At 55.4% G+C, this 25,746-nt stretch overlaps 4 protein-coding genes across 12 annotated transcripts; 3 read left to right on the forward strand and 1 right to left on the reverse strand.

The window, feature by feature from the left end:
- Positions 1-48: 48 nt before the first annotated feature.
- CCER2 (coiled-coil glutamate rich protein 2) lies at positions 49-2,919 on the forward strand. The gene is made up of 6 exons (XM_020978300.2): positions 49-412; positions 702-730; positions 1,078-1,165; positions 1,250-1,300; positions 1,462-2,069; positions 2,611-2,919. The coding sequence occupies exons 1-6, from the start codon at positions 352-354 to the stop codon at positions 2,686-2,688; spliced, it is 915 nt and encodes a 304-aa protein (XP_020833959.1). The 5' UTR covers positions 49-351; the 3' UTR covers positions 2,689-2,919.
- Positions 2,920-2,991: 72 nt separating this feature from the next.
- Positions 2,992-6,023, reverse strand: NFKBIB (NFKB inhibitor beta). Its single transcript, XM_020978333.2, has 6 exons — positions 5,558-6,023; positions 4,949-5,054; positions 4,557-4,803; positions 4,040-4,128; positions 3,337-3,585; positions 2,992-3,139 (listed from the first exon to the last, which is right to left on the reverse strand). Exons 1-6 carry the CDS (start codon positions 5,758-5,760, stop codon positions 3,098-3,100), a joined length of 936 nt encoding a protein of 311 aa, XP_020833992.1. The 5' UTR covers positions 5,761-6,023; the 3' UTR covers positions 2,992-3,097.
- A 128-nt stretch (positions 6,024-6,151) lies between these two features.
- Positions 6,152-12,380, forward strand: SIRT2 (sirtuin 2). 2 transcript variants are annotated; one of them, XM_020978326.2, is made up of 16 exons: positions 6,152-6,337; positions 6,834-6,880; positions 7,349-7,403; positions 7,514-7,630; positions 7,955-7,996; positions 8,174-8,280; positions 8,535-8,591; positions 8,819-8,887; positions 9,417-9,546; positions 9,669-9,728; positions 10,335-10,390; positions 10,883-10,959; positions 11,055-11,106; positions 11,307-11,374; positions 11,514-11,580; positions 11,686-12,380. In XM_020978326.2, exons 1-16 carry the CDS (start codon positions 6,322-6,324, stop codon positions 11,830-11,832), a joined length of 1,167 nt encoding a protein of 388 aa, XP_020833985.1. In that variant the 5' UTR covers positions 6,152-6,321; the 3' UTR covers positions 11,833-12,380. The 2 variants fall into 2 exon arrangements, with proteins under 2 accessions (XP_020833985.1, XP_078001926.1); XM_078145800.1 differs by lacking the exon at positions 6,834-6,880 and having other exon boundaries at positions 6,309-6,337.
- Positions 12,381-12,486: 106 nt separating this feature from the next.
- Positions 12,487-24,725, forward strand: RINL (Ras and Rab interactor like). 8 transcript variants are annotated; one of them, XM_020978352.2, is made up of 12 exons: positions 12,539-12,840; positions 13,187-13,302; positions 13,593-13,698; positions 13,836-13,938; positions 14,240-14,312; positions 14,403-14,467; positions 14,549-14,689; positions 14,835-15,260; positions 17,790-18,080; positions 18,160-18,291; positions 18,666-18,831; positions 18,958-19,184. In XM_020978352.2, exons 2-12 carry the CDS (start codon positions 13,253-13,255, stop codon positions 19,067-19,069), a joined length of 1,665 nt encoding a protein of 554 aa, XP_020834011.1. In that variant the 5' UTR covers positions 12,539-12,840; positions 13,187-13,252; the 3' UTR covers positions 19,070-19,184. The 8 variants fall into 8 exon arrangements, with proteins under 8 accessions (XP_078001923.1, XP_078001922.1, XP_078001921.1 ...); XM_078145794.1 differs by having other exon boundaries at positions 12,539-13,302; XM_078145795.1 differs by lacking the exon at positions 13,593-13,698 and having other exon boundaries at positions 12,521-13,302.
- The last annotated feature ends 1,021 nt before the right edge of the window (positions 24,726-25,746 follow it).

Genomic DNA, 25,746 nt, shown 5'->3' on the forward strand with positions numbered 1-25,746 from the left:
GGTTAGGCTAGGATCTTCATGGTGGGCTCCCTGGAGGAGGCAGGATGAGTGAATGTAATTTGTATGGCAGAACTCACTTCTAATCCCTTGTAAATAATTTAGCTTGGGAGTTGGGAAGCATCCCAGCTGCTGCTCTTCCACCTACACCCCTGGGGGCTGCTGGAGGGGGGTGCGGTAGGTAGAGACAGGCTGTCATTGACGTCACTTCCTCCGCCCACCCCATCTGTCCAGGAGAAATATAAGGCGGCAGTTGAGGCTCTGCCTCCTTTGCCCAGCTCCCCAAGCCTGAGCCCACCCTATGGAGTGCTGAGGAACAGCGGACCCAGGAGTCCCTGACTACTCGGCCCCACCATGCCTCAGCCTGGCTTTGCGTCCCTGCTGCTGCTGCTGCTGCTGCTGCTGCTGGGACTGGGTGAGCTGCAAGGCCCAGGCATCTGGGGAGAGTGGAAGGACTGACCGATACCCAGGGGATAGGACAGGGAAGAGGACTCCTGGAACTCTGGAGGGATGTCGCTGGGGGATGAGGGAGAGGCGATGGGGCCGGGTCCAGCCCCAGGCTTTTGGGGAGAAAGGAAAGGGGGGGGGCTGAGGAGACACTGAGAACGGTCAGGACCCCGGACAGCGCTGGGTGGTTGCTTCCTTAGGCTAAGGGGGCTCAAGCCCGGTTTCCTGACTGAGGCCCTCTGCTTCTTTTCCCACAGCTGGTGCTTCACCTCTCTTGAAACAGGAGGTGAGAGGGGTCAGGACCCCAAAATCTTGTCCCTAGATTTCTTTGCCCCAAATCCCATCTCCAACCCCTAAACACATTTCTCCTCTGATCCCTGTCTCCCCTGTCCCCGACTTGACCTTTAAATTCTATTTCCCAAACCTCCCTTTTCTCTCCAAATGACTCTCTTCTGCCCCCTCATGACTCCTTCCTCTAGCCCAAATTTTGTGTCCCTTCATCTGTCTGCAGGCGTCTCCCAGGCCCCAGGTCTCTCCTCTGTTCTCCGTGCTGCTGCTGTCTCTGTTCCCCTTTTCCCTAAATGCCCTCAGTTTCCCCAATTCTCCTCCTCTGATTCCCTCACTGCCCATTAGGTCACTCAATGCCTTGAAGAGGCCCTCAAAGACAAGCTAACCCAGGGGGGCCCTCGGCAGGGTCCATGCACACAGCTCTTCCGGGAAGGTATGATGAGCACCCAGCCCCCCTCCTGAGTTCTCTTGTGTCCCCCTTCCATCAGCCCATTAACACCATCCTTCCTGCCCCTAGATGAACAGCTCACAACCCTGCTCCAGACCCTAGAGGAGCTTAGGCACCAAGGTATGGCCAGGATACCTGGTTCCTGGGCACGGCTTCATCCCCCAGGGCTGTAGGTGGCTCCACCCTCAGTTAAGGGTTCCCTTGGGTGGCCCAGGAGGGAATGAAGAGGAGGAGAAAAATGCCTCTGATGCCTATCTTCTTCCATTGCCTTTCTCACTCAGAGATCTCCAAGCACCATCTGGATCCTGAGAGCGAGGCAGAGAGAGAGGAGCAGGAGGAGGTGGAGGAAGAGGATTTCAGGAAGAAAAAGTGGGGCCCAGGGGAGGTTGAGGGGGAGAAGAGGTTGGGCCAGGAGGTGAGGGAGGAGGAGAAGGAGGAAGAGGAGGAGGTTAAGGCCAAGGAAAAGTCAGAAATCAAGGAACAGGAGGTGAGGGGTCAGGCCAGGGTTCAAGAGGAGGAAGAAGAGGAGGACAAGAAGAAGAGGAGGGGAGCAGCTGAAGCCTGGGTCTCTGAGGATTCCCTGGATGACCTCAGAAAGCAAAGACAAGAGGGGACCCGGGGCTCTGAGGAGGAGGAGGAGGAGGAGGAGAAGGAGAAGAAGGAGGCAGGGGCCTGGGGCCGGGGCAGGAGCTGGGGCCAGGGTGTGGAGAAACGAATGGCAGAGAAGGCCAGTGACGAGGAGACAGCCCAGTTTGAAGAGGAGGAGAAGGGGGTGAGGGTGTCAGGTGGGGGCCACAGCTTGTGGCAGGGGGCTGGCCCTGCCCACAGACGCCACCACCACCAGTCCCATCCTGAGCAGGAGTCGGAGGAGGAGGAGGCAGAGAAGAAGGTGAGCCAGGAAGGCTGACAGACCACTGGGGACAATGGCAACCAAGGTGGCCCATGGAGGATGGAGGGCAGAGGGGAAGCAGGAAGGGCCCATTCAAGTCCTGCCTGTCAGTCAGCATTAAGTGCCTGCTCTGTGCCAGGCACTGTGCTATGTGCTAGAGATCTAAAAGGGAGGCAAAAGACAGTCCCTGCCCTCAAGGAGCTTGCAATCTAACAAGGGAGACCATGTGCACACATATACAAAGCAGGCTCTAGACAGGATAACCAGCAGAGGGGAGGCCCCAGAAGTCACTTCCCCTCCATGCTCTTAGCAAGTCTCCTAAGATTGGGCTGCAGGAGAGATGCCAGCCTGCAGAGAAGGTTCCCTCACCTGGGAATTGTCTACACGAATGAAACCCAGGGTCCAGTCCTATCCTGGCCCCTGAAGAAGGGCTTGGATGGTCCCAGCCTCCATCTGACACATCTGGGGAGGCCACAGGAGGCTGGGACTTTTGCATGGAGGGGACCCTCAGAGCACTAAGTGCCGTCTCCCTTCTGGCCAGGAACGTGAACTGGAGCGCCTGGAGCAGATGGGGGAGGAGCTGAAGAGGGTGGCTGAAGTGCTAGGCAGGAGGGGCTGAGGAGCAAACGGACCCTGGCACCTGCCCCAACCACCCTTGATCCTCTTGGCGCATCTGGCTATGGACTGGTTCCTGCCCTTCTTGCTCACACCCAGGAGCCCCTCCCCAGGGGGTAGGGGGAGGGGGACAAGTAATGCTCACTCGAGGAAGGGAGGTCAGAGACTTCTGCCCCACCCGCTCCCTCCTGCTACCCCTCTCCCCCAACATGAATAAAGCACAGGTAAAAGCATGGCTTTCCTTCCCATTGGTCTATTTCTGAATTTGGATGGTATGGACCCCAACACAGATCCTTGGACATTCCAGTCAGAGGAACCAGGGTTTTATTGAAATTAAGGCTTTTCTACAAAAAAAAAAAAAAAGCAAAGAAATAGGCTAGAAACACAGCCAGTGAGGAAGGCGAGCTTCAGTTTCAGCTCCGGCTTCCATGGACCACGATGTCATCATACTCGTCCTAGGGGACAGTGGGGTCAGGACTTGCTTCTCCATCCGGGGCTCAATTATTATACTCCCTCCCCCCATTCCCCCCATCTCCCATCACCTCTGTCCCCTCCAGAAGGACCCGTTACCAGACCACCCATCACCAGCCTTCTCTCCCTCCACCCCAATCATGCAGGTCTCTCAGGGCCTGAATGCCCACAGGTCACTTACACCCTCATCACTGTCGCTGCCTCTGGGCCTGTAGTCTTCCTCGTCCTCAGACTCGGGCTCCGGGGCCCCGTGAGCACGCAGGAGATGGGCGAGGAGGGGGTCTGACCGAAGTGTGGCACTCCCCAGTGGCGTGCGGCCTCCATACATTTGGGCCTTGGGGTCTGCACCGCCGTCCAAGAGCAACTCCAGGACCTCAGCTGCCTCTGCCTCCACAGCCAGGTGGAGGGGACTCCGCCCACATGTGGGCTCCTGATTGGGAAGGAGACAGTGCATGCTGAGGCACGGCCCTCCCCTCTCTGAAGCCCCAGCACCCCTCCCTCCTCCTAATCTATACCCAGTCACCGCTGCGGACAGGAGGCTTGCACTGACAACAGCCTCTCCCTAGAAGTTGGGCCTGTCCCCCCATTTGCAGGGCCCAGTATCTTCACACCAAACCCACCTTGTCTTTCAAACTATGTACGGTCTGAGGGAGAGCCTGCTTGTCTCAAAGAGGCCCCTCTGCCCACTGGGGGCCACCACCTGTTTTACAGTTCCCTCTCAGAGGAAACCAGTAATCTCCCTCATTGAGACTCTCCCAATCTAGGGAAAGGAGCTGGGGGTGCAGAAAAGAATCTCACAGAACAGAAATACAGAAGGAGGGGAACAAGGGCACAGAAAAAGGGCCTGAGGAGGTCAAGGGGCAGGTGGGGTTCCATGTCCTTACTGGTTTGTTGAGATCGGCCCCTGCTTCCCGGAGCAACTGAACCATCTCTGTGTCCCCGTGGATCACAGCCACGTGGAGCGGAGTGTGGCCTTGGGGGTTATTTTAGAGAAACAAAGATGGGAAGATTTAGAAGGCACATAGAGAATGCATTCAGAAAGTATTTAAAGCAAACAAGGATACTCAAAGGAAATGGGAGAACATTTATTTGTGGGGATTTGGACCTGAGTTCAAATCCGCCCTCAGACACTTACTAGCTGTGTGACCCTGGGCTAGTCTCTGACCCATTTGTCTCATCTATAAAATGGGGACAATAACAGCATCTACTCCACAAAGCTGTTAGGAAGATCAAGTGAGATAATGCTGGGAAAGCATTTGGCACAGCGCCTGGGACAGAGGGACTGCTATGTCAATGTTACCTATTGCTATGATTTTTATCATTACTGTTTGGAAGACAACTCGGTCCTCCAGTGATCAGGCCAGGCCTGTGAGAGGGGAGAAGCATCAGCTGGGGCCATACCCTGGTAGTTGGTACACTCCAGCTGGTCTAATCTCTCCTGCTCATCCTCATCTTCATCCTCCCCCTGTGTTGCCTGGCCCTCAGGGGGCCCCAAAAGGGCGCGGGCACAGGCATGAGCCCCAGCCCGACAGGCCAGGTGCAGGGGCGTGTGTCCCCCTCTCTCAGCCACACAGAGCCCGGCCCCTGCCGCCCGCAGCTTCTGAGTTATGGCTGCCTCTCCGAGGATGGCCGCTATATGCAGAGCCGTCTGTGGACAGATGAACACCCATGCAAACAGAAAATGGTCAGTCCCCAGAGTGGGATGCAGAGACAGTGACCAGTCTAATCGTCAGGTTGAAAGGGTCTCCTCCCCACCCCACCTGCCCCATCCACAGTCAGGGGAAGGACCTCACCTGGCCCAGGTCATTCTGGAGATCCAGATATTCTGTTCCTGCTGTGAAATGAAGCAGGAAGTCGAGGAAGGCTTCATGCTGGTGAATCACTGCCAAGTGCAAGGCCCTACAGGGTGGAGGGACACACACAGTGAGGGGGGGGGTCAGGGGTCACCTTTGAGGCCAGGGCCTGGCTGGGGGGCAGTAGGGGTGCAGGGAGTGCAGGAAATTATGCTCCCTAAAGGAGTCCCTGTTCAAAGGGAAAAGAAGGGGCATCAGAGGATTGGAGGTTTGGGGAGAAACAGAATCTCAGAGCTGGAAAGGGCCTAATCCAAACCGTACCTAAACACCCCCTTTCCCGCCACCACGTGAGCCTGCCTGAGGACCCCAGAGGAGAGAGACCTACATGGGGCAGCCCCCTGGCCTCGTCTTCACACCTCTCCTCCCTGCCTCACTTTCCTCCTCTGTAAGAGGGGGCGATGCCCGGCCTCCACCTCTGGACAGTAGCTCCCCGAGGGGTGGGCAGCCTCTGGGGGAAGGGGGGAGTCTTGGGGGCAGGGGGTCAGAGATCAGGGCAGGGTGGAGGGGGGCGAGGCGTCACAGGGCAGGGGGCAGCGGCTGGCCCCTTACGTGTCCCCGTCCTCCGTCACGTAGCCGAACACCTCGGGGGCCCAGCTCGCCGGCTCTTCGTCCTCGTCCTCGTCCGCCCCGTCCCGAGCCCCGTCCGCCGGGGTCCCGAGCCCATCGGGCCCCAGAGACCCGAGCCCACTATCGCACCACTCGTCCGCGAACCCGCCGTCCCCGGACTTCACGGGCCCCGCCGGGGCCGCCATGGCCTACGCAGAGCCCTCCTCTCCCGGGCCCCCCCCGGCCCATCCGGAGTCGTCGCCGCCGCCGCAGCCGCCGGCCCGGGGATTCCGAGGACCCGGGGAATTCCCCCAGCACCCCAACTCGCTCAGCGCTCAGACCAATCGGGGCGAGCCGCCCCGCCCCTTTTCGAGACGGCTGCCAATAAGATCGCGGAACCTTCCCCGGCAGGACTCCGCCCCTCGCGCCAAGTTGTCCAATAGAAAAGACGCGATTGGCCTGCTCGGGGGGAGGCCCCCCCGCGGCTCCGCCCCCAGTCACAGCTTTACCCAGACGGCTTCCGGCGCCAGGCAGGACGGGAATCGTGGTTTCTGGGGCACGCCGGCCTTTAAATCGGCGGAATGATGGCGCGAGGTATTGTGGGATTCCCGCGATTGCCACATACTCTTCTCGGATTTGTAGTGCGTCGCCAGCCCTCCCCGCCCCCGCCCACCCCCGTGTCCAGCGCCGTCACGGGACGGAGCAGTCGGTGACAGCCCCGAGGACCCCTGCCCGCCTCCCGCGCTGCTGAGCCCTTCCCCGGGCCCATGGCCGAGAAAGACCGTGAGTCGGGGCCCGGGTGGGCAGGTGGGCCGGGCCTAGGACCAGGACCCAGGGGTGAATGGCTCCGGGGACTCGCCACCCGGAAACCACGCGTGGGGCCCCATTGGAGGGCGGGGGTGGGTGGGGGAAAGGGAGGATAGGGGAATGGGTGGGGGGGATCCTGGGGACCTCGGTCTCCGCAGCGCCGGCTAAGGCTGGTTGGGGGCTAAGGTGAGGGCTCGTAGTTCCTGGCATGTCCAGTACCTAAAGGTCTCGATTTAGGGGGGGCAGGAAAGAGGTGTCTCGGTTGCTAAGGGGCAGGTGGTGGAGTGGTTCTGGTTGCTAAGGACCGTGATCTCTGGGAGGCCTGGTACCTAGTTGCTAAGCCCCTTCTGCACCCCATCCCCTGGCCAATTAGGGTCACCCTCCCCGCTTCTCGCCACCGCCCCCGCCCCCAGGCCAACAGTACCCCATCCCCCCTCCAATATAATCCTGTCTCCCTACCCCCCTTCCCTAGCCCCCGGTCCCCCCCAGGACGAGGCAGGGAAGGTGCAGGATGTTCAGGTGAGAGGGGATGCCCTTGGAGGTTCGTGATTGGCTGGCCGGGGAGGGATGAGGTCTGTGATTGGCTGCTAGGGGAGGGAGAGGAAGTCTGTGATTGGCCCGTGAGAGGATCCGCGCCTCCCCAGCCCATGGCCCTCCCCCGCTTTCCCCAAGGGAGTGGTCGCCCAGTGTCCCAGATCCACACGGATTGTTCACCCCACCCCCAGCCCTGGAACAGCAGATCTGTTGCCCATCCCCCATTCTGAGGACCCTCCCCACCTTCCGCACCTTTGACTTTCTTTCCCCAAACCCTGACCCTCCTCTTCTTCCTTTTCTGACTCTCCTTTCTAATGGCTCATCTTCCCTCTGACCCTCTTCCTTTTGACCCTCCTTTCCCAACCCTCCTCCCGTGATCTGTTCTCCCCAAGCGCTAACCTTCTGGGGGTCCCCCTGACCCTCTTCACTCTCTGACCATTTTCTCCTGTCCAGGACTCAGACTCAGACTCAGAAACTGAGAGTGGAGCTACATCTGGAGAGACAGAGAGTGAGTTGCCCAGGGTGGTGAATGGGGAGCATCAAAACTGGCTGCAGCCGTGTTGGGCCCAGTGCCTGCCCCCTCCCTGAGTGACCCTTATCCTCTGGTCTGACCCGCAGTGGACTTTTTACGGAATCTCTTCTCCCGGACCCTGGGCCTGGGCAGCGGGAAGCGGGAAAAGCTATTGGATGAACTTTCCTTGGAAGGGGTTGCCAAGTTCATCCAGAGTGACCAATGTGAGTTCTTTCTTCTCCCCACCTCCTATTCTTTGCTCAGGTTGTCTATGTGACATGCCTTACCCCATCTACCCAACCTCAGCTCCATGTCCTAGGCTGGAGCATTTCTCCTCCTCCCCTCCCCCATTGCTCATGAAACCCAGTGAGAACCAGCTAGACCAGGGGAGAACCCAGAGCTAAAGGGTGGGGCTCACCCCAGGATTCCAGAGGGCCCCCGAGGGCCAAGGCAGTCCTGATAGGGATTCCTGGAAGAAGTGGAGAAAACAAGCCTGGACTGCTCTGGTCTTGACGTCACTCACTCACCCCACCTTGTTTCTCTTCCAGGTCAGAATATCATCTGCATGGTAGGAGCAGGGATCTCTACATGTGAGTAGCTGTGTCCCTCTGCCGGCAAGCTCCAAGCTTCCCCCCAGAATGGGGCCGGGAGTCTGGGATTAAGGGCCAAATCCCCCAAGGAGCTAAGCTCGGGGTTGAGATAAGGCCCCTCTGACTAGTGAGGTGGGCCTCCCCCAAGGATACATCTTCTATTACCCTTGTCCCCAGCTGCTGGCATCCCTGACTGCCGCTCCCCAACCACCGGCCTCTATGCCAACTTGGAGAAGTACAACCTTCCCTACCCCGAAGCCATCTTTGATATCAGCTACTTTAAGGTAATACAGTCGTTGAGAACAGCCCACCTTTGGGGTTTTCACCCACTCCTAGGAGGGAGAGCCCCTCCCCATCCTGAACCTTTCACGCTCTCATACACTAGCTGGTAAATCCTTCATCCTATCAAATATCACTAGTGGGACCCCTAAATCTGGGCTGCTGAGGGGTAGGGGATAAGAGGTCCCCCTCACTTCATTCCCCATTGTAAAGAGTGAAGGATTCACGTGTCTTCATATGTCTTTGCCTATTCCCCCAGAAACACCCTGAACCCTTCTTTGCTCTGGCCCGGGAGCTGTACCCAGGGCAATTTAAGGTGAGCTTAATCAGAGGAAAGGGAAAGGATGGGACCCCCCCCCCCAATCCGGCAAAGGTATAGCATTGGAGGTTGGGGTTGGGGGATAGAGTCAGGGCTTCCCCACGTGGGCTTGGTGGAGCTGGCTGCTTCCCACAGTGGTGGGTGGAGAAGCTGGGAGAGTCTCAGTTGTCCTAACCCCATCAATGACAAGTGTGTGTGTCCCTTGGCCCCCCACCCTTCCATAGCCCACCGTGTGTCATTACTTCATCCGCCTGCTGAAGGACAAGGGGCTGCTGCTTCGCTGCTATACCCAGGTGAGGGCAGCCAGAGAAGGGGGGAGGAGGGGATGCCCACAGTCTGTGGGCTGTGTCCTACAGAGGCAGGTCTGTCCTGCCAGGCCCAGGGGGCAGCCTGAGAGGTCAGGAGGGGCTGCAGCCCCCCAGATGGGCAGTGACAATAAAAATGTAATTTTTCCCCATGATAACCACATGCATCAATTGCCTTCACTTGTCCTTTATAAATATGTTAAGTTTATTTTTGAAAAGAACAAAAATATTCTATGATATCTCTGTCTTTGAGGGTTAAATTGATGACTGGCCAATCATTTCTTATGCTAGTCAGATTTTCTTTCCATCCATTCTGATGTGAACTTTAGATTTAGTTTAATTTCAATAAATAATTCTCAGACATTGTGCAGAAAGCCCGGTTGTCACTGGGGCAAATACCCATTTCTGAGTTCGGAGTCCCTCCCTCAGGGAGCTTCAAGTCTAGTGGGGGGATAAGGAGGAGACAGAAGGAGGGAAGGAGCCCCAACTGGCTGTTTCCCCTCTACTCCCCCCCCAGAATGTCGACACACTGGAGCAGGTGGCTGGGCTCGAGCCAGAGGATCTGGTCGAAGCGCATGGGACGTTCCATACCTCTCACTGTATCAGCTCCCGCTGCAGGAAAGAGTATGACCTGGGCTGGTTGAAAGGTGAGGCTTGGGTCCCCGAAGGCAGGGGGAGGGGGCCTGAGGAAGGGGAGGCACAAACCCCTGGCTGCTCTCTTCCCCCAGCCCCCAACCCCATTGTTCTTTACCTCGTGTTCTCCCCCCAGATAAATTCTTCTCCGAGGCAGCCCCCAAGTGTGAGAAATGCCAGAGTCCAGTGAAACCAGGTGAATCATGGGAAAGGGAAGGGGGGGCACCTAGAAGTGGACAGGTCAAGAGCCACAGGAAACAGCAAAAAGGCTCCTCTCTCCAAATCAATTTAGAGGGCCCCTGGTCAAGTCTCAGGAGCACCTGGCTGTCATCCTCTTACTCTCTCCTGGCACCTGGGGACCAGTCCCCCCCCATCCCCTGTCTCTCCGGTCTTAATTTCTGTCTCCCTCTCTTTCTCTCCCTCCCTCTCGCCCTCTCTTTCTCCCCCCCCCCCGGCTCTGTCTCCTGTCTTGGTCTCTTGGTTCATCTTTGCTTTGGCATCTCCCCTCTCTGCCACATTTTCCTCTCCTTATTGCTCTGCTTTCTTTCCTTTCTGTCTCTGTCCCTTTCTGTCTTCTTTGCCTTGTCTTTCTGTCTCTGTCTGTCCTCTATCTCTGCCTCTCTGTCCCTGCCTCTGTCCCTGTCTCTGTCTCCTCTATCTCTGCCTCTCTGGGTCCTCTGTCCCTGTCTCTGTCTCTCCTCCATCTCTGCCTCTCTGTCCCTGTCTCTGTCTCCCCTGTCTCTGTCTCTCCCCTATCTCTGCCTCTCTGTCTCTGTCTCCCCATCTCCGCCTCTCTCCCCAGACATCGTCTTCTTTGGAGAGACCCTCCCAGCGCGCTTTTTCTCCTGCATGCAGTCGGTAGGTGGTCCCTCTCCTGTGCTCCCCCTCATCCCACTGAGGCCCCAGAGCCTCTGGAGCTTGCCCAGTGCACAGAGAATTTCATTCAGTTCCCTTAAAGCCTGGAGGGCTGGCTCCCACTTTGGTTTCCCAGGACAGCCCAGAGTTGGCTGTGGGGCTCCCCCTGGTGGTGGTTCTGGGAAGGACCCTCAGGTCCAGAGTGATGTGGCTGGGGTGATGGGGGGATCCCAGGTACAGGAATGAGGTGGGCTGGGGGAGGCAGAGGAGACTGCAGGGTATTCTGGGAAAGGAGACTGCCTGAGTGAAGGAAGGCCAGAGGAAGTCTGGAATGTTGGGGGAGAATCAGCAAGCCAGGGGCCTTGAATGCCAGCCTGAAGCAAGGGCAGAGGACATGGTGTTCTGGCCCAACTCTGCCCAGGGTCTTCCCGACTGAGCTCTGTGGGAGGGGCAGTGGGGCAGGTGAAAACGGCTCATCCCTCCTTTGTCCTCCAGGATTTCCAGAAGGTGGATCTGCTTATTATCATGGGCACCTCCCTGCAAGTGCAACCCTTTGCCTCCCTCGTTACCAAGTATGCGGGCAGGGGGGAGGGGGCCCTGGGGTGGGAGGGAGACCAAGGGAGAAAGGGCCGCCTCACTCTCTCTTCTCTGTCCACCCCCGCCCCAGGGCCCCACTTGCCACCCCTCGACTCCTGATCAATAAAGAGAAGACGGGACAGGTGAGTGTGTTCTCTGGGCCCAGTAGCTCAGGGCTGACCCCCAGCCTGAGGAGGCTCAGCATGTCTGAGGGAGACTGCTAGGCAGGAGCCTGACCTCTGGGGGCCTCTGATTCAGTCCCCCTTTATCCACTGCCAGCCCTGACCACCATTTAGCACCCCCCTCCATCCCACTGCTTTCTGATTATCTTCTCTTTTGACAGCGGGACCCCTTCTTGGGGCTCATGGGTATGGAGGGAAGCATGGATTTCGACTCGGACAAGGCCTACAGGTGAGGAGCCACTGGCCTGGGGTGTCATTTGGAGGCTTGGGTCAGGGAAAGGGGGCAGGCTGGGAACAAGACAGGGGTGGGGGGCGGGCCAGGAGATTCTACACAGTTGTCCCCATTTTTCACCTGTCCCTCTCCCTAGGGATGTGGCCTGGCTTGGGGACTGTGACGAGGGCTGTCTCGCCCTGGCCGACCTCCTGGGATGGAAGGTATGCATGCGGGCCTCCTGCCCCACTCTGGGGCATGGGCTCTCCATCTCCAGCCTTGCCCCCGATTGCCATCTGTGGCTGACCTCATCTTCTCTGTGCCCACAGAAAGAACTGGAGGCACTCATGAAAAAGGAGCACGCGGCCATTGATGCCCAGGCTGGGGCCAGCCTACATCCTCTCAGTGCCACAGGAAAGTCTGCCCAGACTGACAAGGACCCCACCAAAACTGAGAAAGGACAGCAGTCCCAGTGATTTGGCCACCACGCCGCACTAGTGGGGCCAGAGACTCGGGCTCCCTCGCCCTGGGGCTGCTGCCCAGGGGACAGACACTGCCCTCATCTCTAACCCTCTTGGGGATGAGCATCTCCTAATCTCTAACCCTCCTGAGGGCCTCCCTGCTCCCGACAGGATGTGGCCTGGGCTCCAAACCTACCCCTGGGAGAGAGGCACCCTGGGCCTCTAAGCTCTAACCTCTAACTGTACCTGGGCTCCAGCTTCTCAGCAGAGAGAGTTTGGACCTGAACATCTCCCAGTCTCTAACCCTCCCCAGGGCCCTGCTCCTCGGGGCTTCAGGACCTAGAACCCCAATATCTCCCCTCCCCAGGGAGGTTGGTATCTCTGCCCTCTGCATCCCTTCTAACAGCTAACCCAGAGCCTGGGAGATGAGGGCCCACGCTTCCCACGTCCACGCGCCCCAATGCCCCACACTCTACTACCCTCCCTTGGACATTGAAAGAGGGCAGAAAGCTGAGGGGGTTGTGTCTGTGACTGAAGCTAAATAAAGCAAAAATGGGATCCCACTCCATCTGTGTCTGTCTCTTGAAGGGGGCACTACTGGATCTTGGGGGTTGGGGAGCCCATTGCCCCGTGCAGCAGGCAGGAAGTGTGTTAGACAGCAGGAAGGACTTGCATCTTCATCTTCCAAACCTCTCACACCGCAGTGAAACCTGCTGGGCTTTCCGGTCGCTTCAGGAAATAGGCTGGGGTGAAATGGGGGGAGGAGAACATGAGAATTCCTGTATTCACACATCAGAAGGATTGAGATCCAAGTTTCCTGGGGACCCCAAGACATGTCCTCTGCCCCAGTCCCCCACCCCTGAGGCACCAAGGCCAGACACCTGACTCCCAAAGAGTGAGGAGAGGAAGTTTTCAGTGTGGCCCCTCCCCCTCCCCCCTTCCGCTCTTGACCCAGCTGGGTTCCTCTCAGGGGAGTAATGATTTCACTTCCTGTTGCTCTGGAACCTTCCCCATGAAGAACAGGTAATCTGGGTCCCTTGGGAACCCAGGTGCCCAGCCTTCCCCTTTATTCTCCCCTGGGACCCGGGGACCCAGGCAGCCAAGCCCCACTCTCTCTTCTCATCCCCTGGGACCTCCCTAATCTCTTCTTCCCTAGGACCATGGCATCCAGCCCCTAGCCCTGCCTCTTCTCCCCTCCTGGCCATCTAGCCTTCTCTATCCCTGGTCCTAGGAGCCCTGATGCAGGACCCCATGCCCTCTCCCACAGACAGTCCCTGCCCCATACCTATGGCCAGATCCTAAGGTTGGGGGGATCATCTGTAATGGGGAAAGATATCCTTGATGTCCAAGACCCAGCCCCTTTGCCCAGGTCCAAGAGCCGGGCCTTGGATTCCCCCGGGGCTGGTCAGTGACCCCTGGCCTGTGTGCCTGGAGCATGCACCAGTCCAAGGATTCAGGAGATGGACATCTACTGGAGGGGGAAAGGTGAGGGGGTGCAGTGTGTGCTGTGATCATTTCCTTCTCCAAACCAATCCTGAGTCCCTCACGCTCCACTCTTCATCACACTCACGTTACCCTTGCTCGGCCCCCCCCCACTTCTCAGGTTGAGGAGGAGGATTCCCCGAACCCCAATTCCCAGGATTGTTAACTCTGCTCCCACGGTCCTGCTTCCTGACATTCCTCTGGGTTTGGGCTCTCTGAGGCCAGCCTCCGCCTTAGCTGTGGGAGTGGGCCCTGGTGAATGGGGCAGCTGAGACAGCCCTAACCTTCCCCAGGCTCACCGAGCTGAGACTCCATCTGATGAGGACCCGGGGCGTGTGGCAGGTCCCACACCTGGATGCCCGGAGTTCTCTAGACATCCTGGCCCTGCAGCCCCCAGGGGTGAGTGTGCCCCTTGGCCCTTCTGCTCACTGGTCTCCAAAGAAGCCCTTCAGAGGCTCCGGGGGCCCCTCATGTGGCTTCTCTTCCCTCATTCCCTCTAGGTAACCCCTCTTCTTTGTTCCTTGTGACCCCTCCAGAGTTTCCTAGTCACAGGGTTTGGCCTGAGCCTGGCCCTGACGATGAATACAGACCCCCACCCGGAGGCCATGGGAACCTTCCGGATTCTGGAGACCCCTACAGGTGAGGAACCTGATCTCAAAACCTCTAGACCCCCCAGGCCCATCCCCAGCCACAAACCCCAGCAGGGGACCAGACCTCATCCCCTTTCCTTCCAGGTGCCTGACCCCCTAGCCCAAACCCAGACCCTCAGCTCTTTCCCCAGGTATCCAGGACCCTCTCACTGCCCTCAGCATTGACATAGGAAACCAAAGTCTATGCCTTGTCTAGGCTGTAAGTAAGAGAGGCAAGCCCTCCTAGGGCCTGGGTAGAGGGAAAAGGAGCCCAGGGGAATGGCTGGCCAACTGCCCTCCCTTGTCCCTAGGAGTGGCCCTTCAGGGCTCCCAGCTCAGCTTCTCAGATTTGCCTGAACTCTTGGCCTTCCTCTCCACCAGCAGGTAGGGTCGGGGGGGGATTGCGGAGCACAGGAGGACTTGGAAGGGAGTCCCTCACCTTCCCCTCGTTGTGACCCTCTTATTCTCCCCCAGGGACATCCTGCCGCAGCCGCTGCTTCTCCTTCCCAGATCCATGGGGCCTGGAGTCCCTCTTACTGGTGAGTCTGGGGGCTGAGGGATGCACAGCCTGGATGCCTTGACCCCTTCCTTACCAGTTCTAACTTCCTCCTTCCTCCCAGAACCTCTCCAGATTGGCATGGTCTGGATCACCTCCGTCAAAGGGGCCCTCTCTGTGGTGAATCCCCTGTACTTGAGGGACCATGGGCCCTGGGAGCCCAAAGAGGGGGACTCCTCAGAGCCAGTTCAGAAGGATGCCCTAGGTAAGTGGGAAGGGTTGACACCTAACTGATAGGGATGGGATGGGTACTCTGGATGGCTGGCTGGTCCTGGGGGGGCTGGATGGCAGGGAGGTCATGGGGAAAGGGAAGGTTCAGACACTTTTCCACTCTCCCTCTCTCTTCATAGCCCCTCAACCTCTGGGCCCTCATCGGGTCTCCTGGATAGAGGGTCCTCCTAGTCCTGAGACGGAGCCTGAGGCCTGGTCCCTCTACAGCCTGGAGGGAGGGGAGGACAAGCTGGTGGAGGCTGACGAGGCCCAGGATGAGGGGGACGAGGACTCAGAGCCTGGCGATGGGGTGTACCAGAGAGTGCAGGCTCTGGCCCAGGCTCGGGGCAGCCTTGTGGCCAAGCAGCACCGAGCCCTTCAGGCCAGGCTCAGGGAAGCCCGGGGTGGTCCCTGTGGGCCAGAGGCTGGGGACCCAGCCACTGAGCTGCTGCAGGACATTCGTCATCTCCTTACCGACCTCAAGGATCACCTGGTGAATGACCCGGAGGTCCAGGCTGCCTACAGGGCCAGAATGGCCCCACCTGCTCAGGACCATGAGGATCTAGGTAAGGACGCGTGCGTGTGCGCGTGTGTGTGTGTGTGTGTGTGTGTGTGTGTGTGTGTGTGCATGTGAGTGTGTGTGTATGTGAGTGTGTTTGTGCACAAATGTGTGCCCACTCATGATTGCTAATGTCCTAGAATAGACTTATTTATATATTGCTTTAAGGTTCACTCGTGTGTGAACATACTACAATACAGATGACCTCAGGGACAGAAATATTCTACTCCTGTGTTCCCACATACAGCCCCTCTCATATAAGTCCCCCCTCCCACACATGTTCATGTCAATCATTCAATCAGTAAGCATTTAATAAGCATCTGCTCTGTGCCAGGCATTGTGTTAGGCACGCAGGGTGCAAAGACAATTATCTCTGCCCTCAGAGAGCTTCCATTCTCTCAGGGGAGGCACCCAGGCACTCATGCATGCACACACATGCACCCGTGCGCGTGCGCGCGCACACACACACACATACACATACACATACACATACACATACACATAGACACACACATATGAAGTTAATTCAGGGAAAGGGGAGCCGGAAGAGGAGCAGGAAGGGCTTCATGCCCAAGGTGTTTCTTGACCAGAGTTTTGAAAGAGACTTGGGCTTCTGAGAGTGGAAGGTGAGGAGGAAGAGCTTGCTAGGCATAGAGATCGTCCTCCATGTGCAAAAGTGACTGAAGGGTAGGCAAGGAAGCCAATGTTGTTGGGCCCTGGAGCACGGCCAAGGTTGTGCAGCAGACTAGAAGCCAAACAGAAGGAGTGTCACTATGAGTTTATGGAGTGGGGGGGGGAGGGTGTCACGTAGTCAAACCCCACTTTGGAAAAATCACAGGGCAGCTAGGTGGTGCAGTGGATAGAACTCTAGCCTTGGAGTCAGGAGGACCTGAGTTCAAATCTGGCCTCAGACACATGATACTCACTAATTGTGTGTCCCTGGGCAAATCACTTAACCCTGATTGCCTCCTTTGAAAAAAAAAAAAGAGGTGTTGTTTTTGGGAAATACAAGTTCAGTTTTGGACATGTTGAACTGGAGAACCTACAGAACATCCAATACGAAATATCCAATGGGCAGCTGAAGATTCTTTCAGTATCTCCATTGAAGCCGAGGGAGCCGATCAGTCAGCAAGTGAGAAAATATTGAGAGGAAAGAGAAGAGGGCTGAGGACAGAGTGGGTGAAAGGGACATGGGTGACGTACCTGCAATAGAGACTGAGGAAGAGCAGTCAGACAGGTACAGGAAGACCCAGGAGAGGGGTCATGAAAGCCAAGGTAGAAGAAAGTATCCAAGAGAGACAGAGAGAGAGAGGGAGAGAGGGAGAAGGGAAGAAAAGGAGAGGGAGGGAGAGAGAGAGAGAAAGAGAGAGAGAGACAGAGAGAGAGAGAGAGAGAGAGAGAGAGAGAGAGAGAGAGAGAGAGAGAGAGAGAGAGAGAGAGAGAAAGGGAGAGGAAAAGAGAGGAGGGAGAGAGAAGAGGGATGGGATGATTATGGGAGCAATGCCAAGGATGGGAAGGGATAGATTCAAGGGAACAAGGTGGTAGGGGGTCAAGGAACTGGCCTGGGCAAGGAGGAGTGTCATCTCTTCATCAGAGATTGACACAAAGGAGGAGAGATTGGGGATGACGTTGAGGGATGTTGAGATGTGAAGAAGAGGGCACCCTTGGCTTTTCTCAGTAAGGTAAGAGGTAAGATTTGCACATGAGAGGGGAAGAGTGGGGGCCTTTAGGCAGGAAGAGAAGGTCTGACATCACATCTGGGGGGCATGGGCTGGAGGACCAGCCATCAGCCATCCCCAGGTTTGCATTGTGTTCCTCAGCTTCATTCTCGTCTAGCCCAGACCCCTCCGGCCCCTCTCGGCACCTGTGCTCAGCTCCATGTTTCTCCTTCCGTCTGTGTTTGACCACGTGCCCCCTTCTAGATGGGTCTGCACGCCCATGTTCCCTTTCTACACCCATGAGCGGGTCAGGGTTCTCTTCTGTCTGTCTTCTCATCCATAGCTGGAGATACTGACAAGCTCTGTGGGGTCAGTGACTGGAGGAAGGGGAAGGACAAAGGAATGAGGGGTGGATAGGGCTGGTCAGAGGTCAGCCCAGAGCCAGAAGTAGCAATTCTTGCACTTGGGGCAAACTCAGCTTTGTGGAGAGGCACTGTTAGAGAGGACCGTGTGAGGAAGACAGGTCCCAGAAGAGATTTCCATGGTGATGGGACCTGGGGTGGTAATCCAACGTGAGGCATGGTGATGGTGGACACTGCCTGGAAGAAAGGCCCCGTTGTTCTATACTAGGTATGGCTCTGGGTCAGTCAATCAAGAAAAATTTATTATCACCTTCTATGTACCAGGCACCGTGCTAAGCACTAGAAATATAAACATAAGGAAATGGTAGTCCCTACCCTCAAGGAGCTTACATTCTACTGGGGAAGATGACACATAAGGAGGCTGAAAAGGGAGTGGGGAAGAAGGTGTCTGGCACAGGGGAGGGCAGCCCCGTAGGTCCAGCTCCCATCGGGCATTGTCTGATGTCACATCCCCAGAAGCCATGGTGGAGGCAGCTGTGTGCTGGGTGGTGCTGAGGCCCCTTCAGCCGGTCCTGTGGACCAAGCTTCGGATGCTAAGGGCCCGGGATCTGCAGCAGCTACAGTGGCGTCAGGAGGTGATGCGGGCCTGGGCGCTGCAGGAAGCCCCCATCCCCAGCCCAACCAGGCATCGCATCCAGGCCCGCCTGGCTCACCTGCACACTGTCTGGGCCCCACAGCGCAAGGTGGCCCTTCTGCTGGCCATCTGCCGGGATGTGTATGAAGGCCTCGCCCAGAGTGGGAGCCAGGGTAAGAGGGGCCTATGTGGGCAAAGGGCTGGTGTGGGAGGCCCATCTGCCCCCATGAGCCCAACAGCTCTTTCCTGCAGAACCCCTGGGGGCTGATGACTTCTTGCCAGCGCTGACAGAGGAGCTTCTGTGGAGTCCAGACATTGAGGCCACCCAGCTGGATGTGGAGTTCCTGATGGAGATTCTGGACCCTGCAGAGCTGCTGGGGGAGAGTAAGGCGGGGGTTGGAGGTTTCTGGGGGTCTCACTGGCTCTGGTTGCAGCAGATATCAGAGAGCAGGCAGGCAGGCAGGATGTCTCCAAAAGCTGCTTAATGAAAGGCCCTAGGGCTGTGGGGAGCTGTCCTAGAGCCAGGATGCTCAGGATACAGTGGGAGGGATGGAGGCCTCATTACAGGCTGGACTTCCCCTGGGGGTGGGAGGGTCTGATCACAGTACTAGACTCTGCAGAGCTGGGGAAGGGCCCCCAGAGGAGGATCAGCACAGGCTACAGGGGAGCGGGCGTGGTTCAACGGCCAGCCAAGACTTCCTGGGGAGCTGTGGCTCTTAGGCCAGAGATGACTGGTCCCACTGACTCCCACCCTGCAGCCGGGTATTACCTTACCACTTGGTTTGGGGCCCTTCACCACATAGCCCACTTCCAGCCAGCAGTATCTGGGCCAGCCCCAAAAGGCCTCAGCTATGAGGCCAGGGCCTCCATCCGACTTTGGCAACGCCGTCGGACGCTTCACACCTCAGGCTGCACTGTGGCCAGGTAACCTCCTCCCATCCTTTAAACAGCTGGGCCGTGGGGAACACCGAGGACTAGGCAGACCTGGACTTTGGGGGCGAGCAAGGCTGCCTTGACCTAACTCCCATCTTCCCCCTTCCCCCAACCCAGCCCATCCATGCAACTTGAGAAACCTTGGGAAAGTCTGGAAGAGGACAAGTCTGGAGCTGAGATTGGCAGCCTGCCAGGGGCAGCTGCTTCCTTTACCACCAGTGACCTGTGACCCATGACATTTGAGCCCACAATCACAGCTCAAAGATGTTCCCCTGTCTCCTGCCTGCCAAGCCCAGCCTTTCTTAACCCTGCCCCATCTGAAAACAAGTGTACTTGAACACTAATCTCTGTGTCTCATTTGGGCTGGTCTAGGGACCTGTAAGAAGGGACTAGATATTGGGGTTCCTGGGAAGGGAGTATCCAGAGGGAAGGTTCCATTTGCTGTGACCTCTCTCTACTTCCTTCTCTCTGTCTCTCCCTTCCTCTGTCCTCCTTCTTTCTCTCTCTCTGTCTCTCTTTCTCTCTCCCTCCTTCTCTTTCTCTCTTTCTTTCTCTCTCTCTCCCTCCCTCTCTGTCTCTCTCTCTCCCTCTTTCTCTCTGTTCTCTGTCTCTCCCTCCTTCTCTCTCTCTTTCTTTCCCTCCTCTCTCTTTCTCTCTCTCCCCCTCCCTCCTTCTCTCTCTTTTTCCCTCCCTCTCTCTTCTTTCTCTGTTCTCTGTCTCTCTCTCTCTCCCTCTTTCTCTCTGTTCTGTCTCTCCCTCCTTCTCTCTCTCTGTGTCTCTCCCTCCTTTTCTCTCTCTCTCTCCTCTCTCTTTCTCTCTTTCCCCCTTCCCCCTCCCTCTTTCTCTCTCTCCTTCCTCTCTCTCTCTCTGTCTCTCTCCTCTTTTACTCCCATGTTGCTAATGAAAAAGTGCCCTTCTCCCGCACAAGGCCCACCTGTCCACCTATACCCTTGGTCTCACACTCTCTTGTCTCTTCCTTGTTCCTGTGGTCATGCCCACAGTCAGGTCCGCCTCTGGTCCTCAAGCTCCCCCTCTTTTAGCTCCAACCCATCTCCATCACAGAAGCTAAGAGCTAGAAGGGGCCTCCCATTTCACAACAGGAAGTCCCTCTTACAACACCCCTAGACAAACAGCCACCTGGACTCTGACAGAGCACCTTCAGGGTTGGAAAGTTCACTACCTCCCTAGGTGGCCTGTTTGATTTTGCCACAGCACTGATAATTAGGACATTTTCCTACATCAGGCTAACATTTTGTCTCCACATATCAAGAGCAGACCTTGACTGCTGCTTTTGCCATCTAGGACCAAGCAAAGTAAATAGTTTCTTTCCCATATAATAGGCCTTCAGAGCCTCAGAGACTGTCAAACTCTCTCTCCTACATCCCCCAGTTCTTCTCTTCTCTGCACTAAATACCCACCTCTTCCCTTCCCCCACCCACTATGTCCTTCTCCAGACAGTTCTAGGTCATATCCATTGGAGAGTAGAGAGGACAGAGTGAAAAAGAGAGCCCATGGTCCTTGATGAAGACCCCTTTACAGGCTGCCACAGAAGCAGCTCTTCCAGGGGGAGTCTGTTCCACAAGAATTCTAGCCAGCCAGTTTATCTTGGGGCAGCCCAGTCCCTGAGATCTAATCCTTTGTCCCCTCGAGGGCCCAATCACGATGTCCACATCCTCAGCATCTTGGTCACCCCTGCCTGGCCACGTGCCCAACTTGTTACTGTCTTTGCCAGAATTGAACCAGACCTCTTGATGAGGGTCTGACCAGGGCTCAGGCCTGGGGGCTCCCCCTGCTTTCCTTCAGGCCCCTCTGTGCCTCTCAATGCTGTCTAAGGTCCGTCCCCCTGGCTTCGAGACTGCCGGGTCCCTGTCCAGTCCACATCGATCACCTTCTCAGATGATTTTTTTCTAACTCTTCCAGGTCAGGCCCCTGGGGCCCTCCTGTTTTATCCTTCTTAATCCAAAGCTCATCCTCCCAGGTAAAGAAAATGGAATTGAGACGGAAGGCAGGAGGATCATTCAGCCTTTTCCATTCTGTTTGGTGCGTCTCCCTTCTGGGGTTTTCCTCTTGTCCTTGCCGTGGCTGTTTTTTTGGTTATCTCTCGCCTTCATATTCAGCCCTAGCTCACACAGAGTTTCTGAGAGATAGCTCTTACAGAATCATGCGGCCTTTTTGTGATTCATCCTGTTGCCTGCCATGGCCTTCTTTCTTTTCTACTTTCGTGCACCCAAAATCTCATCTTTCCACCAGGGCAGATCACAAGCCAGCAGAACCTCCTCCCGGGTCTTCTCATCTCGGTCTTCCCATAACCAAAGCACTGCATGCCTTCTTCTCAGTCTTTTAACACTAGAAGAATCATGGTGGTACATCCATTGTGTTAATTAACACAATGATTTTTTTTCAAAAGTTTAAAAATAATTTTACTATAATTTTCACCATCTGTACAAATTCACTTTAAATACAAATAATTACAAGTAGGTATTATAATTTTACTTCTTCTTTTTTTTTTTTTGGTGAGGGCAATTGGGGTTAAGTAACTTGCCCAGAGTCACACAGCTAGTGAGTATTATGTGTCTGAGGCTGGATTTGAACAACTCAGGTCCTCCTGAATCCAAGGCCAGTGCTCCATCCACTATGTCACCTAGCTTCCCCTATAATTTTACTTCAAAACAAGAATTTTTATCCTGCTGTCCCGACAAAGGTGCAAAGGTCAGCTCAATCCTTTGAAGTATTATTAAATTCCAATCCTTCTGCATTAAGAGGCCTCCAGCTCTTGCCTTTGCCCTTGAGATATGATCGGCCCACTTCCTTTTCCCTTCCTACACTTTCTGGCTGAAATGAAATGGTTTTGCATAACTGATAGACTAGTCCTCATTTGAGATACATATGCCTGTTTGTCATCCATTTGCTCACCTATAATTTTGATTCTTCTGAGATGCTGATGTTCTGTGGTCAGCATCACCAGTAAAGTGTCAGTGTCAGAAAGATGGAATTTTGATGTTAGGGAGTAGATGGCACTTGGTGGAAGTGTTGTGTAACCTCTGGAATGCAGCGCAGCATGACTTGTCCCTCTGAGAGCATTCTGAGTTAGCCAGTGCACACAGTGACCATGGTGGATCATTGGGGTTAGTGGGTGAGCTCATCCTTCCAGCCCCGCCCCTTTTTTGTCTCTTTGGAATTGTCTCATTACAGTCTCATTCTCAAGAGCTCCTCATACCTCTTATGCTTCTGACTTCTGCCGTTGAATTTTAGGTCAGGAAGGGTGCAGGAACAAGATGACATCACCACCTGTCACTCCCTCCCGCCCCCTGGGACCCCTCCTTCCTCAGACTGGTGGGGCAACTGTTGCCAGGCACTGTGGAGGCCCATGACTTATGGGGCAGATGGAGGTTCAAGAAGGGTTTCAGTGTATCCCAAGCATATTCCCAGTGTGATCTATCCTAGAGAGTTGTTTTTTTTCCCACTTTGAGTTTTCCTGGGGCCATGCCCAGAGGGATGATTTCTTTGGGCAAATCTAAGTTTTTTTGTTTTACTTTGTGGGATCCTGGTTTTTATGGGGAGTCCCCCTTAAGTCCTCTCATACCACCAGAGCTGTTTCCCAATCCCTATCTCCTCTAGCCTCACATCCTGGGTTTCCTCTCTGTCTAGAGCATCTCTTGGGCATGGGGTGGGGTGGGGGTCTTTAGTCCTGGAGCTTTCTGACTCCTCCCTGGGGGGTGGAGGAAGAGAAAGCTGTCTCTGCTTGGCTTCCCCCAGGGCCTAGGGTGGGGCTCATGGAGAATCTGAATGAATGACTATTACTGGGGTATGTTTGTGGGGTGGGGGTGGGAGGACAGACCTAGATATTCTGAGTTCCATACTTTCTCCTCTCTCCTTCCATACTCTGGGGTATGAAGAGGAAAAGAGGGATGAGGCATGCAGGGAGGAAGTTTTTCAAATGCTATGGCCTCCAAGGGGAAGGATTTATTTATAGTGTGATCTCTCTCTAATGCTAACTGCAGAGACACTGGGAGCAACGGAGACTTCTCAGAGACAGAGACAGTCTGGGGACAGAGAGACAGAGAGATTTCAGAGACCAGCAGACACACTGTAGGCGAAGCCACTGCATAGAGAGGCAGCCAAAGGCAGCTAAGGGGCAGACAGAGACTTCTGTGTGAGCTCACGAAAGACTAGCTAGCATCAGCATCTCCTATTGTTCTGGGGAGAAAAGTCTCCTCCCCTCCAGGGACTGGGCCTCACTGGGGCCTTTCTACATGCTCACACACACAGTTCCAGTTGGCCTTACTCTAGTCTCCTTGGGACAGCTGAGCCCCTTTGTCCCCAGAGAGCTGGTCGTCAATGTCCCTTTGTGCCCCTTTTGCACAGAATTATTTCCCATCCCCGAGGTTTACAGAGATGCTCTCTCAGGGGACCCTCAGGACTGAGCAGGGTTTATCCTCCCCCATCGTACACAAGGCAAAGAGCTCAGCTAGGTCCAATGCAGGGACCAGGGCCTCCTGCTCCCAGCCCAAGCTTCCTTTTCCACCATTCGCAGTTAAGATGGTTGCATCTCCAATGGTGTATGGGGCTTAGAGGATAGTAAAGTGTGGGTGTTGGGGAGGGGGGGAAGGCATGCAATTAGGAAGTTAGACTCAAACAATTTTAGCCCCAGGTAATAATAGTTCCAGGGAATTGAGTAACCATGGGCAAGTCTTCTCCTCTCCCTACTTCCACATAAAGAGAGGTGCTCCCTTTCACTGGTGACATTGACTGGTAAGAGGCAGAGAAGGGGCTGGAATCAGGGTGCAATTTCTGTGTGCACCATGAGGTGGCGCTCTGAGCCTAGGCTGCTCCAGCTCCCTTCCCTGCACCTGCTTCCACCCCAGGTGCTAACTTCCCTTTCAGTCCCTTGGCACAGGAGCTTAGGTAACACCTCCCTTTGTGCTTTTTCCAGTTAGTTGGCTTGGTCAGGAGAGAGAGCACTGGATCTGAAGTCAGAGGATCGACCTGAGTGATCATGGGCAAGTCACTTAACCTAAATGGGCTTCAGTTTTCTCATCTGAAAACGAGGGGACTGGATTAAACAGGCATCTGAGGTCCCTTCTCACTTGTGGCCTTTGATCGTAGGAATCTCTTAGTCTTTTAGTCTGAGGGCATGAATAGATTTCCAACAGTAATTCATAATTTATTTGGCTCGTGCTTGCCCCTCCCATCCACTGAAATCCTCATCTTCCCAAGTTTTCAGGACCTGAAAGGATTACCCACCCAGAGATTAGAGTACATTTACTGAATTAAATAAAAAATGAAAACTATATAATCCAAACACTTGAGTCATCAAGCTCAGCCTCTTCTGCTAGTGTCTGTATCTTCCTCTCCCCCTCACCTGCCTTGTGAAGTTTATTTTCACATGCCCATTTGAATGCTGTTCTAGGGACCTAGCCACCCCTGATTTCAAAGCTTCCTGGGGTGAAGGAAGTCATCTCCCTACCATCCTGCTTCTGGCTAGCAAGCCAGGCTAACACTCAGGGCGTACAGTTTTCAAAGTCACGGTTCTCAGCGTCTGGCTGCAGAGAGGTAGGTGAGTCAGTCAGCTGAGAAATGAGGTCAGATGCAATCTCTCGTGCTTTTTTTCAGGTCTCTGGCCTATTTCTCTGACGTTGCTGCCAAACAGACTCTCCAGTCCAGAGAGAGAGAAGAGAAGAGAAAGACGCTGGGGAGGGGGGAGAGGGAGGAACACCGTCAGCCCCTTCTGAGCTCAAGATCTGACCCAGCCCTGACAGATGTCCTTTATAACAGCTGAACCTCTCCATCCCTACGTCTATCTCTTTGGCATTTAATGAAAAAAGAAGAGGAAAGACAGGTGTAAGGTAAAATGAGGAAGTCAGAATAAATCAGGGGTTTCTTAACCTGGTGTCCATGAATCTGAGTTTTAAAAAATATTTTGGTAACTGTATTTCAACATTTTTTTCTTTGTAATTCTACGTATTTTATTGTATAGCCTTGAAAACATTATTCTGAGAAGGAATCCATAGGCTTCATTAGACTGACAAAGGGACCGATAACAGAAAAAACACAGAAGAATCCCTGGAGCAGCTTGTACGGTTCCTTCCGGCTCTGCCCCGATTGTTCTGGTTAGGTTAGGGGATTGCCTCAATCAGTTTTTAATCTACCAGTTGTCAAGTGGCTACTCAGATTCAGGCACAAAGGCAGAAATAAAACAGTCCCTGGCCTCCAGGAACAGCAATGGATTCCACTGAAAGGAAAAAACCTGTACACATGAAAGTACAGACCAAATAAATACAAAGTAATGGGGGGAGGGGCAGGAAAGGATTTAGGTACGATGCGATATTTTCGCTTTAAACGAAAGGAAGGATTCAAAGAGATGGAGGTGAGACACAGCCGGGGTACTAGGAGTTTGGGAATGCGGATGCCAGGGAGGTGGGGGAGCGCGTACTGGAGACCGGATGGCAGTTCTGACGCAGGTGGGGACCCTTTTTAATTGAGGGGGATGGCTCACTGGTGGGGAATGGGGGGAGAGCGACCTTCAGCAGAGGCCTGTGAATGAGTGCGTGCCGCGTGCGAACACACACCTGTCCAGGCACAGTGACTGGGTGGGGGTGGGGGGCATTTCCAAGGCAGCCTCGCCCCAGGATCTTGTAGCCAGGGAAGGGGGCTGCTTGCCCACGGTCACCGCGGCCAGGCTCAGTCGAGGGCCGAGGACTGAAACACCCTCCAGGACCCCGCGTCCAGACTGAAGCTTGCGGGGGGGGGGGGGGGGGCAGGGAGGGGCGGGACAAAGGGACATTGAGCCTTCCGGGCTGCCCCCAGCTCAGACCCAGAATTTCGGCCATGGGCCGGGGGTCTCCTCGCTTAGAATTTAGGGTAATAGAATTTAGAGATAGAGGGCCCGATTGACCATCTAGTCTC

This window comes from Phascolarctos cinereus, unplaced genomic scaffold (genome assembly GCF_003287225.1).
Source record: "Phascolarctos cinereus isolate Bilbo 61053 unplaced genomic scaffold, phaCin_HiC Scaffold_726;HRSCAF=1367, whole genome shotgun sequence".
Taxonomy (NCBI): Eukaryota; Metazoa; Chordata; class Mammalia; order Diprotodontia; family Phascolarctidae; genus Phascolarctos; species Phascolarctos cinereus.